We start from the raw sequence: 16,910 nt of genomic DNA, 5'->3' as shown, positions 1-16,910 counted from the left end.
AATAATAATAATAATAATAATAATAATAACAAAAAGGAAAGTTTAAAACTAGGGAAAACTTAGTAACAACCATATATCACTGAATAACCTATTAAAAAGAAAGAATTAGGTGTGCCTGGGTGGCTCAGTCAGTTAAGCGTCCGACTTCAGCTCAGGGCATGATCTCAGTTCGAGCTCTGTGTCAGACTCTGTACTGACAGCTCAGAGCCTGGAGCCTGTTTTTGATTTTGTGTCTCCTTCTCTCTCTCTGTCCATTCCCTACTCACTCTCTCTCTCTCTCTCTCTCTCTCTCTAAAAAATAAGTAAACATTCAAAAAAATTTAAAGGAAAGAATTAAATTTACTCTCACTGACAAGGACTAACCGACTAAAGAGATTACTTATATATAATGCCTCAGAAAAGCTACCATATTTGAATTTCTCTAAAGTAAATATATTTCTTAAATCAGAGAAATCTTTTTCATACTTCTTATATCATGCAAGATATAGTCTGGAAATTCATTAAGTGCCATCAATATACAACTGGAATAAAACATACCCCTTTGCGGTTTTATATAGCTGTGTTAAAATTTTCCACTGGAATTTATTATAAATAATTTCCATTTGGCAAAATAAACCTTTTTTTTTTTTCAAAATAAAACAAATTTAGGGACGTCTGGGTGGCTCGGTCGGTTAAGCATCCGACTTCGGCTCAGGTCATGATCTCGCGGTCTGCGAGTTCGAGCCCCGCGTCGGGCTCTGTGCTGACAGCTCAGAGCCTGAAGCCTGTTTCAGATTCTGTGTCTCCCTCTCTCTCTGCCCCTCCCCTGTTCATGCTCTGTCTCTCTCGGTCACAAAAATAAATACACGTTAAAAAAAATAAAAAAAAAAACAAATTTAGCTAGAACAATAATTGTAAATGTCAATGAGTATCTGTGTGAATTGTAAATGCTATCAACTTAATACCTGTTATTGTGCCTAATCAATACAATACTTATCTGCAAAAATTACTGAAATGGGGAGAGACAGTCTCACTAACTCATGGCTAAAAAGTGTCATATTAAAATAAGACAGTGTTTATAATGTTATGAAGTTAACCTCAAAGAAGCTCCATGAAAACCTGCTCTAATTACTTTATATATCCTATGTATATTAATATATCCTTACCAAATGCGTAATGACATGAAGACCACATTACTAAATTCATTATGAGAAGAGACAGCCTCAAGTCATACCAATGCTTTACAATTGATAGATTCTATACAGAAAATACCTTTAAAAATCTTAGAAAAAAATTATTCCCTTCCATGAGCATACAACTTTCTAACTTTGGTTTAAGTTCTAAAGAACTGACTTCAGTACCAGGATAATACGATTACACACTTCACAAGATAATACAATGTATGTGAAACTATAGCATTAAGAAAGGATCAGTAAACTATGCAACAACATGTACAAATAGCATAAAAGCCATTAAAAGCCATTGTTAGGACTCTTAAATGTAGAGAACTGATGGTTATCAGAGGGAAGGTGGTGGGGGAATGGTTGAAACAGGTGATGGGGATTAAGAGTGCATTCAGTAATGTATAGAAAACGTTGAACTACTATATGGTACATCGGAAACTAATATAACACTGTATGTTAACTATACTGGAATTAATTTTTTTTAAAAATAAAAAAAAAATCAAAGCCATGGTTACAACATAAGAAATTAAGAATAAACCCGGGTTCAAACTTCAGCTTTGACACTTACTAGCTATGTAAAAAAGACATATAATTAAATCCCCCATAGTCTCAGTTTCTCTGCCTATAAAACAATAATAATAGTATCCAGGGTTGATGTGAGGATTAAATGAGATATGGATTTAAAATGCTTATGCAGTTGTTGGGACATAGTAAATGCTTAATAAGTGTGCTATTAGTATTATTAGTAGTGATGGTATTAGTGGTAGAAGTAGCACAATGACCACATCATCATCAATATAAAAAGATAAGCCATTTTGATGCCTACTCCTTTAGCAAGATGAAGACACATGGTCTCAGTTTCTCTCTACAGTTAGCAACTCTTATAATTAATGTCATGCATCTCTGGCTCACAAATTCCTCGTTTCCTCTTCTACATAACAGAGGTAATTTGTTTGATGCTGTAACATGCTAATCAGAAATTAATGTATGTATCATCATAAGTTAAATTATATACAGGTATATATGGTGTTTAGTTGGCTGCTTGAAAGAATTAAGCCTTCTTGGTTTGTTTCCATGTGTATTAAAGCTTGTACTACAGAGCATGCATATTGTGTCATTAAGATGACAGATTGTGAGGACACCAGGTCTCTCAGCACACTTTAGCACTATTTTATAGGGAGCGGGCACTCTGGGACTGACATCTCATTATTTTCAAGCCAATTCCAAGAATTTCTATATTATAAAGACAGACATGAATTAGATTTTACCACTCTCATGTTTTTTTTTTCATTACTACACTAAATATAGAAGACTGTATTAAGCAACAAAACAAGGGTGGCTATATTCAAAAGGATCCAGCTGATTCAATGACTAAGAAACACAATTTAAAATATGATCCTAGAGGAAAAGTGCTTTTACATAAATACATCTTCAAATTCAGTTCCACCATAATTTTGAAGCTATGTCCAATATCTCAAAATGACATTTATATGCATTTGAAATAATTATAACACCTCAATTTTCTGTTATTACTAAAACTAAATTACACTACAGGAATATATTATTGAAGAAGCTAAATTTCATTAACCTTTTATGTTTATTTATTATATTTTCTCCAAGCAACATTAAAACCAAACAACTTCCACACAATCTTTATTCTTCCTGAAGCCTTTAGAGAACTTTAGAAATTCTAATTAGAATTAGCAGTTATAACCTACATTTCTTATTATTAAGTTTAGTTAATATTAACCATCATTACTTTAACTCTTATATAGTATCACTCTTAACTGTAATTACTATAGATTTTTAAGGAAAATGATACTATTTCTATAGCTTTGCTAGGTATGTGGTCCCAAATACCAGCAAACTGAATACTAAACTAGAACCCATATACAAATTCTAACAGTAACATATGTAATATATATTCAAAATTACTAACAGGGTCTTTTGCAGCTGCATCTAATACATACATATTTTTTTTCATTTAACCAGAGAGAATTTTGAGGTATTTTTTGTCATACACCATCATTAATGCTTATAAGAACCTACATATTATAATCATGGGAACACAGAATTTGGGAACTAGAAGACCTTAGAGATTAAGAGTAAGAATTCCTACTGATCAGGATATCATCATGTCTTGCCCAAACTACTGGTGGTTTATTCACAGTCAATGCTCTATCACATATTTGTGAATTCCCATCCTCTAGATGTCTGCCAAAGGTCTGCTCAATAGTCAATTATTAAATTATTGGGTACCTAAAGCTTAAAGAATAAAACCCCCTTTCCTCAGTATAAAGTTCCCTTTACCAGTTTCACCTTCAAGTCCCAACTCAAAAGGCTGTGCTTTCAACAGCTGTACCTAACCCAATACACACCCCACCCTGTATGCACCTCACCCCACCTCCAAACTTTTCTAATAGTGTTCTCTGACTAGAATGTCTCCTTTCCTTCTTTCTCTTTTGAAATTCTACTTAAATATCAAGGTCCAGCTCAAATTATACCACATGTGGGATCTCCATTTGCCCTACTCAAAAGGAACTATATTTCCATCCTGGGCTCCTATTAAAAAAATATCTATGCTAACATGAAACACAACTTGACTAAATGTAGTGTACCTCTCTCTCTCTCTCCCTCACTAGATGGTAAGTTCCTTGGTGCAGAAAACAAGACCTTATTCATTTCTCTCTCTCCCACGGAATATAGTAACTTGCATATAGTCAGTACTCTACAAATAAAAATTAAATGAAATGAGACATCCATTCTCTCCTAAATTATAAATAATTTGGTTTATTAATAAAAAATTAAAAATTGTTTGTTTTCTCTATAACTCTAAGTAATTCAAATAGAAAATATAATTTGATGGTACTCCCACATATTATTTACACATTTAAATATTATAAGAATTAGAGGTATTGTTTTTAAGTATATTTATTTTATTTTGAGAGAGAGAGTGTGAGCAGGGGAGGGGTAAAGAGACAGGCAGAGAGGATCCCAAGCAGGTTCTGTGCTGTCAGCGCAGAGCCTGATGCTGACCTCAAACTCATAAACTGTGAGATTATGACCTGAGCTGAAATCGAGAGTCAGACACTCAACCGACTAAACCATCCAGGCACTCCAGGAATCAGAGACATTTAAAAATTTCTTTCTATTTAGCAGTCTGAAGCACTTGGAACTCCTAGGTTAAACATTTTCTTAACACAGACTAGTAATGCTTTCAATGTATTTAGGGAGAATGGAGACATGAGCTCTCCAAGATTTCCTTGCAACAGGAGAAAATTCTCAGAGGCTTTGGAACACCGGGTCTAAGAGCTTCGGAAATAAGTCTTAGAAACAATGAGTGTGTTTCTCCTTCCGGAATGCAGCTGAGTAGCAAACAAAAGCAAAATGGGAAAGAAAGTGGATCCCTGGAGCTAGGAGAGCCAGGGTAGTGTATTTGGAGTTCACTGGAGCCAGAACCTCCTGATTTCTTACTGATCCTGCCACCTGTTGGCCAAATTATGAATCAAGGCACTGCAAGTGACCAGGAATTTCAGCTGTTATAGTAAGATCAATCAATAGTTACTAAGTGTTATTAGAATAAATGGGAGTATTGTCTCATTAAATTTTATTTTGGCTACATTATTTATGTCTGGAATATGCTACTATGCTTAATTATTCCTTTAAATGTCCCTTCAGAAAATAAATCTTAGTAAAAGTAAGATTACTGAAAGGTGCCCCTGACCAGATTTATACTCAAATATTAAAACTTAGGAAAAGTAGAAATAGTAGTATCACACATAAAATTCAGAGAATGAGAGCTAAGAATAATGGGAATGTGGTGTTCTCATAATTGAGGAGATGAGAACTTTTATATAATTTTTATTAGGTTTTAGCAGTTGCAGTAAGAATTGCTTCTATTATAACTGATTGGCTCTACAATCAGTAGACCTGCTCAGAAGACCAGGAAATTCTCTTACTGAATTAACACCTGTATTAAGTATCAACAACTAAAGGAAAACACACATACACAGACAGCATCATGTTAAATGAAAGGGAAAGGGAATTAATATTTGTTAAGTGCCTACTATACTAAGTACTGTGCTGGGTGCTTTAAATATATAACCTTACTTAATTCTCACAACACTACTAGATAAACATTAGTCTACTCATTTTATGGATGAGAAAATTCAGTCTCAGAGGTTACAAGTATTATAGCTGGAATACAAATACTTGTGACTCCATCTCTGGCCTTTTCCACTATACCATACTACCTTTAGAAACTCTCTAATGGATTTTACACTTACCTCTATCTCTCAAATGTCATTTTCTTCATTTGTAAAATAGAGTCTGGGCTTAGTCACTTCTAAGGCCCAGAATAACTCTACAATTTCATGACACCTTTGATTCTTCTGGGACTCAATACAAATAGATCAATAAGTAAAAAAGCAACTACTCAATATAAAATAAGCAAAGAACTAGAGGGAGAAGTTCACAGAAAAGTAAATTAAAAGTGTCTTCAAATGGAAGAAAAGCTTCTCAACTTCACTCTGAATTTGAGAAGTCAAAATGATAACATGGATGATTTACCTCTGAGATGGACAAAGGTTGCAGGGAAATAGATACTTATATTTTAGGTGCCACTATAGACATGAACTCTTTGGAATGCAATTTGGTAATATGTATCAAAATTATAAAAGTACACAGCATTTCATCCAGGGATTTCACTTCTAGAATTTGTCCTACAGATAGACTTACGTGCACAAAGTTACATACAGATTACACGTTCATCACAACATTGCTTGCAATAGCAGAAGAGACCAGAACTAATCTAAATATCCATTATTTAGACTGGTTAAATAAATTAGGATAAGTCCATACCACAGAATTCTATCCAGTATGAAAAAGTAACACAGTAGACAAACATAAGCTACTATGGAATAACATCCAAGTATGTAAAGTAAAAACAGCAAGAAGCCAAAAACAAAAATGACAAATACACAAATGCTTCTAGAAGCACAGACTATTTCTAGAAGGAATGTGAGAAATTAGTAACATTTTTACATTGTTTTTCTCTGGGGAAAAAGCTGTAAATCTGGGATAAAGGGATAAGTTTATCATGCATCTTTTTTTTTTTTTTTTTTTTTTTACTATATGACTACTTTGATATAAGCATTTTACCTTTTTAACTTACAAAAACATTTATAGTAAATAATAGCTCTGGAGTCACTGAAAAACCCTTTAAATGTGAAGGTTACTGTAGCAAATAAGGAAAAGAAGTAATTCCAGGAATTTTTTAAAATGTCAGATTTCTTCTAATTACCTCTGACGTGTGTGTGTGTGTGTGTGTGTGTGTGTGTGTGCGCGCGTGTGTGAACTTCAATCTACATGCAACAACAAATACAGCAAAAGCACCTCCAGTGTGCAAGATATAGAAGGGCTGAAAAGGAATAATTTTCACCTCTCTCTTTCTCTGTCGCTTTCTCTCTCTTAATCTTCCAAAATTCCCATTATAGGAAATGATGTGACAAATCATACAAGTGAATGGTAAGGCTGCCAACTCCAAGTGCATGGGCATATGGAATGTATCAATTTCTTGTTTTGAATACTCATCCAAACTGAAAAAATCCTAACTTTACCTGAACTATCAATTTTGCAATAATTAGTAAACTAATAGTTAAAATACCAATGATTATGAGATTGAGAAGTTATCTATATAGTAACAAAATTATGTGTGAAACTCACAAGAGGATAAAGATCTAATAATAAACAAAGCACTCCATTATCAAATCAGTAAAATATACTCAGTAGGTACCAGATTTTGATGTTATTGCAGAAAATACACTTGTAGGAAAAAACTATAAAACTTCCTAAGAAAACAAATTGATAAGTAATACAAGTGTAAAAGGAAAGACCATTTATGCACTATGGCACCAATCTTATACCAATTTCATGAAAACTTCTGTGCCATTAGCATTCTGTTACATTATTTTCTCTTACATGGTGAATTGACAACTTTATCTCCTCTGCTTCTCAGTAGAAACGATTGTATTCTAATAGAGGGATATAACTTACATATTAAACAATAAAAATAAACCAATATTTTCAGATGGATAACAACATTTATGCAAATTAAGTTTAAAAGGAAAAGCAGCTATTCTTCTTTAGTTACTTGGTAAAATCTACTTAATAAGTTAATCTATTTATGTTTGTCCAGTGTGGAAAAATTATACATGTATACATTACTAGAAATTTTTTGCAAAGCACTGAATTCAATATATCAGAATAAGAAATTTGTATTTTAAAAAATAAAATGTACCTTTTATCTGGGTAGCAAAGTTCAGTGCCAGTTTTGCAAAGAGATCTGGATTTTCAAACTTGTCCTCCTTAACTTTTAACCAGAAACAGTTCTCAGATAATTCTTTGGGCTCAATCTGAAACAAAAATAACAAAGATAAGTTTCTAAATTATTACTTCATTTTTAATTTTTCAAAGAATTCAATTTCACCAAGGTTCCTTTATTCATCTATCTACTGAATCAATTTTAGGATCCACTAAAATAACACTTTTTAAGTAAATATTCATTGGGGAAGTCACAGAATTCTATTGGTGTACCGAAAAATACACAATAGCAATAAGGCATATAGCAAATTACATTTAAAAAAATCTTCTACTGGAAAGCACCTTAAAAATAATTTAGTAAATCCCTACCCTAACTCACATACATTTTGTTCTGCTCTTGGATTTTTAAAAATGATGAAACTAAAATTCAGAAAAGTGAAAAAATTCTCCATGTTTACTGGCCAGGATGAAGGTAATAATTATAATAGATGACATCCTCCATACCTTCTATAATGTGTCAGGTACTGTTTTAAGTGAATTGCATATATTACCTAATCTAATTCTTGCAATAATCCTTTGAAGCAGGACCTATTATTATCTCTATGTTAAAGATGAGTAAACTGAGCCCCAGAAAGTTTAAGTGGCTGCCCAAACTAGTAGATGGCCAAGATGGGAATTAAACCCAGGCAGTGTTGTTCCAGAGAATTTTGCTCTTAACCAGTGAACTGCAATTCAAAATTAGGACTGTACTTGTTCCAGTACAGCATGATGCTCTTTGATATGTAAGTACCATTACACTGCATGCTCAAATGCTAAGTGAACATATCACTTCATTTACACACAGAGATAACTGGGCCAACAGCATCTGGATGCTATAGTTTGGTGGATTGTACCTAACAAAAAAATAACTATATTCCAAAAACATGTGTACCTCATTTACTCTTATGAGAAAGTAAAAGTATATTCTTAACCTAAAAAAAAAGTGGTTTAAGCATGATTCTGGTCAAACCAATTACTAGGTAGATAATGTCAGATTTCTCTCTAAGGATGTTCTTGGATAACTCATTTCCCCAAATGGTGGTCTGACTAATTGTATTTTCATTAGAAGATTAGTTCCTAGTAAACAGGGACAGTGTCAATCTTGATAATAAGCCTTTAAAAAGACATATTCTTATAATAATAAAGTAACATAACATTCAAAAGACAAAAAGAACTTTCATATATTATATCAAAAAATAGTTACATCACTAATGAATACTGTCACCTATTCCATACTACCTAAATATTTAAAACTAAAAAAAAAAACCTTTCTCTAAGAACTAAAATAACTAAGATAAAAGGGCTCAATAATAATGGAGATTATATTTGAGAATGTTATAGTACTTAAAGTTAACAACAGTATTAAGAATCGAAATTACATTTCATTTAGTGATAGATTTCATATATTCTTCTCTAGCACCATTTTCACTTTGGTTTTCCTTTTGCCTTCTACATAAATTTCAAATTATCTGTGGAATTTCCAATTCTCTAGGTACTAAACTGAAGGATACACATAAGATGGTGAACTCACAAAAGGAAAGCAAGTCAGTAGTAATGTTCTCAAGCATTATACAATTCTCATAGGCAGCAATACTTATTCACATATTAATAATCAACTATGAATGGACAAAGTCAAAAACTACTCCAGTTATAGCATTACCTTTGACCAGTTGATTCTCTTCATGGGTACCTCAGGTTTATATATTTTTTTCTGCTTCATCCCATAAGGCAGATCCAGTGGTGCTCCTGGAGGAGGAGGAATTCCTGGGGGAAATGGTGGAACAGGTCCCCCAAACAAAGGTGGTGGTGGTGGTGGTATACCAGTCATTCCAGGTAAAGGAGGTGGAGGAGGAGGGAGAGCTCCTCCAGGCAGAGGTGGTGCTGGTGGAGGTGGTGGTGGTGGGGATAACCCACCACCTGGCCCTGGAGGAGGGCCTGGAATTCCTGATGAACCTGAGAGTCCATGTCCCTGAAATATATATAATACAATGTTTAAATGCTTACAGTAAAATATAACAACAAAGAAAACTTATCCGTACACATTGTTGGTTTAAAATTATATAAACTTTAATTTAGTAATATCTAAGGGATTAATGGTGACTGAAAAAGACTCCCATAGATTTTTGGTAAGTATTATAAATTCTGGACAATGACTACTTCTGCTAATGTACTATAAAAGTTGGCTTCCTTAAAGATTTTGTGAAGCACTCCTCCAAAAAACTGAAAATTATCTTTCATTATAAATATATGCAAAGAAGTACTGTAAATGTCTTGAGCCTATGAGACTAGTTGGTTTGAATATGGATAATTAATTCAATCATAGATTGGATTCCCTTGGAGCCAATTAGCTTTACACAGAGTCTGTCTCATAGTACCAGTAACTTAGCAGTCTTCTAATGCCAATAATTAATACTAACATCCATTTGCATGGTAATATATGTGTATCAATTTTTTTATATCTATTATTTCTCTTCATTGTTATTATAAGCTTGTAATGTAAGTAGGGCATTTTTATCTCTACTTTATCTCACTGCTTATAGATAAGAAAACTGTAACTACAAAAAGGTTAAATGATTAACCAAAGGTCACAGAGTCTGAAATGTGGTTAAGATTTGACTCTGGTTCTTCGTATACTCAATGTGGTCCTCTTTCCACTACAGCAAACTACCTCCTCATAAATGGGAGTCATTTGCCATGAAAGGAATTAATTCATACAGATTGAGTTATGAGGAGAATATAACTTACTTCTACCACCAGAAAGTAATTGAAACTCATTCTCTAATGATAATGGATAAAAGATGAAGAATATCTCATTCCAAACTGTCTACTTTTTAAATTACCTGTACCTGTTTCTTTAAGCCATCACTGGTCACAAAGGTTCACTTCCAAAATAAATTAATATAAAAGTGAAGGTGTTTATTATAAACATTCTCAAGAAAATCCTACCAATGAACAGACATATTTGGATTCAAGATATGACATCAGGTTAACTTAATGAAAAATTTAACATTAATAAAATTGCTTGGCATAGTGTTATTTTTATTTGGGGAGAAAGTCTTCTTATCTTTATTAATACGAATTTCCAAGTTGGACTACTTAATTGTACTAACTAAACTTAGAAATGCCTTTACAAAATAGATAAATCGAAGCATATTTTTGGAGCAATCAATTTAAAGGACTGACTTATTTATAAGAATATTAAAAATTTATCATGGAAATGTTTCTCATAATATTTAATATGCATTGTCCAAATATTTTATTCATATATATGATGTTTATGTGTGTACAATACACATACAAACAATTAAAGTGTTTGTACACTTAACAAATGACAATCTTCCTCTGGAAATTAGTAAGAATTGAGATAGTATTAAAATATGCAAAATTATTTTCACTTTACTTTTAATGCAGCAAAATTTTAGAAAGTCTGATTTTTATAGTCTTGATTGAGATCAGAGAAATTATGGAGAAAGTAAAAATATTTTTTCTGAAAATTTTAGGAAATTAGTAATTTACTCTAAATTTTATATATAAATGGATTTATTGAATACTTTGAAAGGTAAAATTGTCCATCCATTTTTTTATTAAAAGAGCATAATTATGTTTAACATCAAATTTTGTCTCTATAGATCATATCTAAGATAAGAAACTTGTGCAAACATAAAAATGCTATCACTTTTAACACAGGATTTTATTCAAGTTAAATGCATGCTTTACAAATTTAATAAAGTATCTCAAATAAATGCCACCAGCCTTTAAAAATCAAATCATATCAGCCTTTCTCCTCCCTCCCATGAACAATTAGGAATGGAACAATTAAATTAGGCTACAATAGAGCATTGAGAATTGAATATAGCCAATGAATAATTTAGTATTTGGCACAATTTTGAGTACACTATAAAGAACTATGTGACTCTGCACTTTTAGAGATCAGTTAATTTAATAATAAATAAGCAAATACTAAATAGTAAGGCCCTGTGCTAGGGTGACACTGGGCAATGTCACCATCTGGGAGGGAAAAAAAAAAGAAACTGAGTTCTCAGGGATGTGAAAAGGGTAGTAAGATGACACAAGAAAAGAGAAAGATTGAATGAAAGAAAATTATAAAATAGCTAAGTGAAACAGACTTATTTTCACCAGAGTTCCTTGGTGACTTTTGAAGTCATTTCTTAGTAGACTGATGGATACATATCTAGTCAAACAACAAGTATCTACTGAGCATCCACTATGTTAAGAGGTGTTAAAAAGAAAACCACCGGCCCCAAATGGCATCAGTTAGGCTGAGTCACCAAACTGGAGCTTAATACATAATCTAACTGCAGTTTCAACATCTCCAAGAAATATAGTCTTAAAAGGTAAGTAAGGAATTTTTCCATCAGCAGCCAAAGAGTCTGCCACCTAAATCCTCTCCATCCCCTAAATGAAGAAGAGGTAATCTGCATAACACTTCTTGCTTTTTCCCCTAAGGGAAAGTGTCAAGGCCTAGAATAATCCTTTCCTTTCCATAAAAACTTTATTGTCCCACCCTCTTTCCATAAAAACCTTTCATTTTCTACAACTCCTTGGAGTTTCCCTCTGCTTACTAAATGGAATGCTGCCAAATTCACAAATTGTTTAATAAAGCCAATTAGACCTTCAAAATTTACATAGTTTAATTTTATTTTTTAAGAAGGTAATCTTCAATTTCTTTCTCAAACATCGTTTTCATTAATTGGATTTACAGACTAAAGTATATAGTAAAGACAAAAAAGGAAATGCATACATAGGAAAATGACATTTTTCTCACCAACATTATTAATTTCCATTTCTTAATATGCATTTAAAACATAAAAACTATTGAGAGTTCTTAAAATACTAAAAATAAATAAAAAGTACTGAGAGGACTTAATCAGTTCTATAGTTTAGACACCATAATTAAGATTTTGAGTGTATATGGGTGCTTTTCATCATAGGGGATATAGGTAGAAATGTAAATTTCCTATGTTTTGAAATTATGCATCCAATTTTTCAAATCATCATGAAAATTTTGTCTCCAAAACAGTCTTGCTTATGTAATATATTCCATTAAAAATATTCAGGGAAGCTTAAGCAACCAGTGTCTCATTTTTATCCAAACAGTAAAATGATTTATTTTCCAGGAAAATCAAACCTGTAGTTATTTCAACTAAAATGAGAAACTGCCAAAAAGTCTGTTTGTGGTCACATTTTTCCTTCCATCTAACAAGATAATTTTCTACCATTGAACTCATTATGACATGAAATAAAGTCTATATCTTGTTTCATTACCTGGGTTCGAAGTTGCTGGATTTCTGTTTCAAGCTCTTTAATTTTTTCTTCTCTTTTTTGAAGTTCAGCTTGAGCTTCCTGTCGAGCTGTGAATTCTTCATCAAACTGCAATGATCACCACCATAAATGTACAATTAATAACATAGTTTTGAAGAAGTTTTAAACAATGTTATGTATTAAATAAGTGGAATGTGTTTTGCTTCATTGAACTCCCAATTTCTTCAGAAAATCAAAGCTCTAGATTATTTTCATGACAATTAAGCACACCCCTGTGGGGATGGAGTATTGCTTATGGTATTAGTGAAAAAGAAATGTGGCCCGAAAACCAAGGTAAACAAACCTACTTTCACTTCCAAAAAAAAAAAAAATAATAATACAAAACAAAATTTTAAAAGGGTGGACTGAGATCTCTCTCTTCACATATAATGAACATTTATATTGTTTTTTTTATTGAAAATTAGGTTTTAGAATTAATAATTTCCTTTAATGTTTCATCCCATACCTTTAAGTTCATTGAACTGGAAAATGAAATCTAAAAAATTAGCCATCAAGCAGTTCAACTCCTTAACTGTATTTAATCTTGAAAAGAGATTGTACTTTTAGAATGCTCAAATGATTGTACATTAATACAAATGAGAATATTCCTATTACAATCTTAATTGTCTAGCATCCAAAAAATGGTGTTCCACAAAATGTGAGAGAAAAATGGCATTCTCCTTAGGATGGTTAACCAAAACATTTGCATAAAATGTTGTAAGAGAGAAAGTGAAAGGTTACATTACGGTGTGCTGTGTGGAGGAGTTAAAATGGAGGAATAGTACCAGGACCCTATGCTTGCCTCATCTCTCAAAACATTTAGATAAACATTAAATCATTCTGAACACCCATGAAATCAATCTGAGGACTGAAAGACCAAACTGCACAACTAAAGGAAGACATAAGCCAAATAGTGGAAGGTAGTAGGTGTGGAGATCTGATCTGGGGGCAAAAATAATTGTGGGTGCTGCAGTGGGGAGGGAGCCCTGATCACAGAGGGAGTGGGGGGAGAGAGAGAGGGAAGGGAAGGGAAGGGAAGGGAAGGGAAGGGAAGGGAAGGGAAGGGAAGGGAAGGGAAGGGGGAATTTTCTTACTCTATTGGTGGGAATGTAAATTGGTATAGCTACTCTGGAAAAAGTATGGAGGTTCCTTCAAAATTTAAAAATGGAACAACCCTATGACCTAGCAATTGCACTACAAGGTATTTACCCAAAGGATACAAAAATACTCATTCAAATGGGCACATGCACCCCAATGTTAATAGCAGTTTTAGCAACTATAGCTGAATTATGGAAAGAGCCCAAGTGTCCTTTGACTAATGAATAGACAAAGAAGATGTGGTATATATGTATATTTGGGTATGTATACATAGATGTGGTATGTGTGTATATATATGGGCACACACACACACACACACACACACACACAATGGAATATTACTTAGCCATAAAAAATAATGAAATCTTGCCATTTGCAATGACCTGTTTGGAGCTGGAGTGTATTATGCTAAGCCAAAAAAGTCAGAGAAAGACAAATACCATATGATTTACCCATATGTGGAATTTAAGAAACAAAAGATGAACACAGGGGAAATTAAAAAAGAGAGAAGGAGGCAAACCTTAAGAGAGACCCTTAACCATACAGAACAAACTGAGGGTTGTTGGAGGGGAGGTGGGCAGGGCGATGGGCTAAATAAGTGATGGGTATTAAGGAGGGTAGTTGTGATGAGGACTGAGTGTTATATGGAAGTAATGAATCACTAAATTCTACTCCTGAAACTAATATTACAATACATGTTAACTAATTAGAAGTTAAATAGGAAGTTGAAACATATATACATACATGCATAATTATAGTGTGCTAAGCAGGAGAGACCATCTAAATGATGAATATCCATTTACTACATTTAGCCCAGCCCTTACCTCAGTCAGGGCTCCAAGCAGAACCAAACAAGTCTGTATACATAAATACTGCTATGTCCATCTATAAAACATTTGCCCTTTATTATCAGAGTCACTTTAAATCACTTTAGAAGTCTATACTTTATTACAATTATACTATTTCTGTTCCTAAAATTGATATATCTTACTGTCTAGAATTGTCTTTAGAGTTTGTGGAACAATAAAAATTATATTCACTGTTAATAAATATTCACCTTCATAGATTTGACGTTTGGAAATTAAAGAATGTCAAACAGATCCAAGTCTGAAGAAAGAGTGTGTAAACAAATTGGATAACAATAGTGTTTGGGTCAAACATGAAACACTAGTTCTTTTATTCATTACTACTCGAGTTTCTGGAAAATGTTCCATAGAGGTTAGTCCAAATTTTTCTAATATTTAAAAATTTCAAACTCACCCCTGATCCTTCACAGTCAGTAAATGACCATGTTTCCCACTTCACTGAAAAGATGGAGGTTTTTCAACTTCACTACCATTCATGTTAAGATTTATCTCATTCTGGGGTACCTGGGTTGCTCAGTTGATTGCACATCTAACTTCAGCTCAAGTCATAATCTTGTGGTTGGTGGGTTCAAGTCCCATATTGGGCTCATTGCTGTCAGAGTGGAGCCTGCTTTGGATCCTCTGCCCCCTTCTCTCTGCCCATACCCTACTCACTCTGTCTCTCAAAAATAAATAAACATTTGTTTAAAAAATTATCTCATTCTATACTTCCACCCACTCTCCCAAAGTTAGCTTCATCTGTGTGTGTTTTTTAAGCATGATGCAAACTATACCATTTTCCTTTATAAATGGTTTGTTAGTACATTTGAAAAGAGACACACAATGCTTATAATTTAAAGTGATCCTAATCTGTAAACCCATTGAATTGGAATCACAGAAACCTGAGATATGCAAGTTGGAAGACTTCTTACATGGCCACGAATCTTATCCTCTTCTATTAATGATGAAGGAATTAAGTTCCAAAGAGAGTAAGTAGCTTACTTAAAGTCATAGCTAATTAGTGGAAAAGCTAAGATCAGATCTTACAACTATTTCTTCTCATTCTACACCCCCGCTTTTTTTTTTTTTTTTTTTTTTTTTTTACTACTTTATACAGCCTCTTAAAATCACCCGGAATAAGAAAAGGCATGCAAGATAACCACTGGAAGACCATACATGTTTTCATTCTAAATGATGGTGATGAGAATAAAGCACTAAACACTGAAACATCTTTTTTTATTATTTCAGGACTCCATTTCCCTTTATATATGCTTACAGAAAATTTTACCAGGTAGATCATCATAATTTTCTAGTCTTGTGGCATCTAATCAAAGTGCCAGCAAAAAATTAAGAAGATTCTAAGATTTTCAGAGAGAATTTTAAATGTGCTACTTAAAACAAGAACATTACAAATATAAATGTCTATTAAAAATTGTTCATTTTCTTCCACCAATGAATTGACAACTTTGCACAAACATTTTATGCCCAAACTCTGAAAATCCATTCCAGTAACTGAAAGAGCGAAGACATTTCTTCAGATTCCCTGAAGTAACTTCAGTAATATTCTATAATTTCTAGAGTGATAGCAAAAGTGATTATCTAATCTCCAAGGTAAGTCATAACTTTGAAGAGACAGCAATATGTAAGCACTTTATCTTGCTGTCAGAAGGCTGAAAACTAGAGAGTTTAGACCTAGGTTTCAATCCTTCCCCCTGACACCAACAGGAGAGAAATACTATACTAACGCTTCTTAGGGTCTAGAACAACAACAACAACAAAAAAATGCAACTTTTGGTAGAAACTAGTAAAACTGTAGTCATGCTTTCATGAAACAAGGAAAAGACAATCTGAAATCTAAATAAAATTAATATAGTCATAAAACTTATATTTACATAATTCATTAACGTACAAAGAAAGGAGCCATCAAATTCCACCAACCCTATATGAAGTAACAGAATCATTTAAAACTGGTAATTATAAAACTCCAAGAGGACCAGTCAAAGCATAGAGACAGAGAGAGAAAAAACCCTGTGTAACTCTGTTGCTATTTAATAGCACTGTCATTAAAGATCATAACGGATTGGACTAGCTAAACAATTCACAGTTCTCCAAGGGAGCTACC

At 33.0% G+C, this 16,910-nt stretch overlaps 1 protein-coding gene across 4 annotated transcripts in view; it reads right to left on the bottom strand.

Moving 5' to 3' along the window:
• Positions 1-16,910, bottom strand: part of DIAPH2 (diaphanous related formin 2) — a 982,724-nt gene that overhangs the window by 677,734 nt on the left and 288,080 nt on the right. For all 4 annotated transcript variants that reach the window (XM_042974379.1, XM_042974380.1, XM_042974381.1 and 1 more), the window contains 3 exons: positions 12,810-12,914; positions 9,184-9,492; positions 7,462-7,576 (listed from right to left, as the gene is read on the bottom strand). In XM_042974379.1, coding sequence (XP_042830313.1) covers positions 7,462-7,576; positions 9,184-9,492; positions 12,810-12,914 — 529 coding nt within the window. The remainder of the gene's footprint in view (positions 1-7,461; positions 7,577-9,183; positions 9,493-12,809; positions 12,915-16,910) is intronic.

Source organism: Panthera tigris, chromosome X, assembly GCF_018350195.1.
Source record: "Panthera tigris isolate Pti1 chromosome X, P.tigris_Pti1_mat1.1, whole genome shotgun sequence".
Lineage (NCBI taxonomy): Eukaryota > Metazoa > Chordata > Mammalia > Carnivora > Felidae > Panthera > Panthera tigris.
This window is presented reverse-complemented; position numbering and strand designations above follow the sequence as displayed.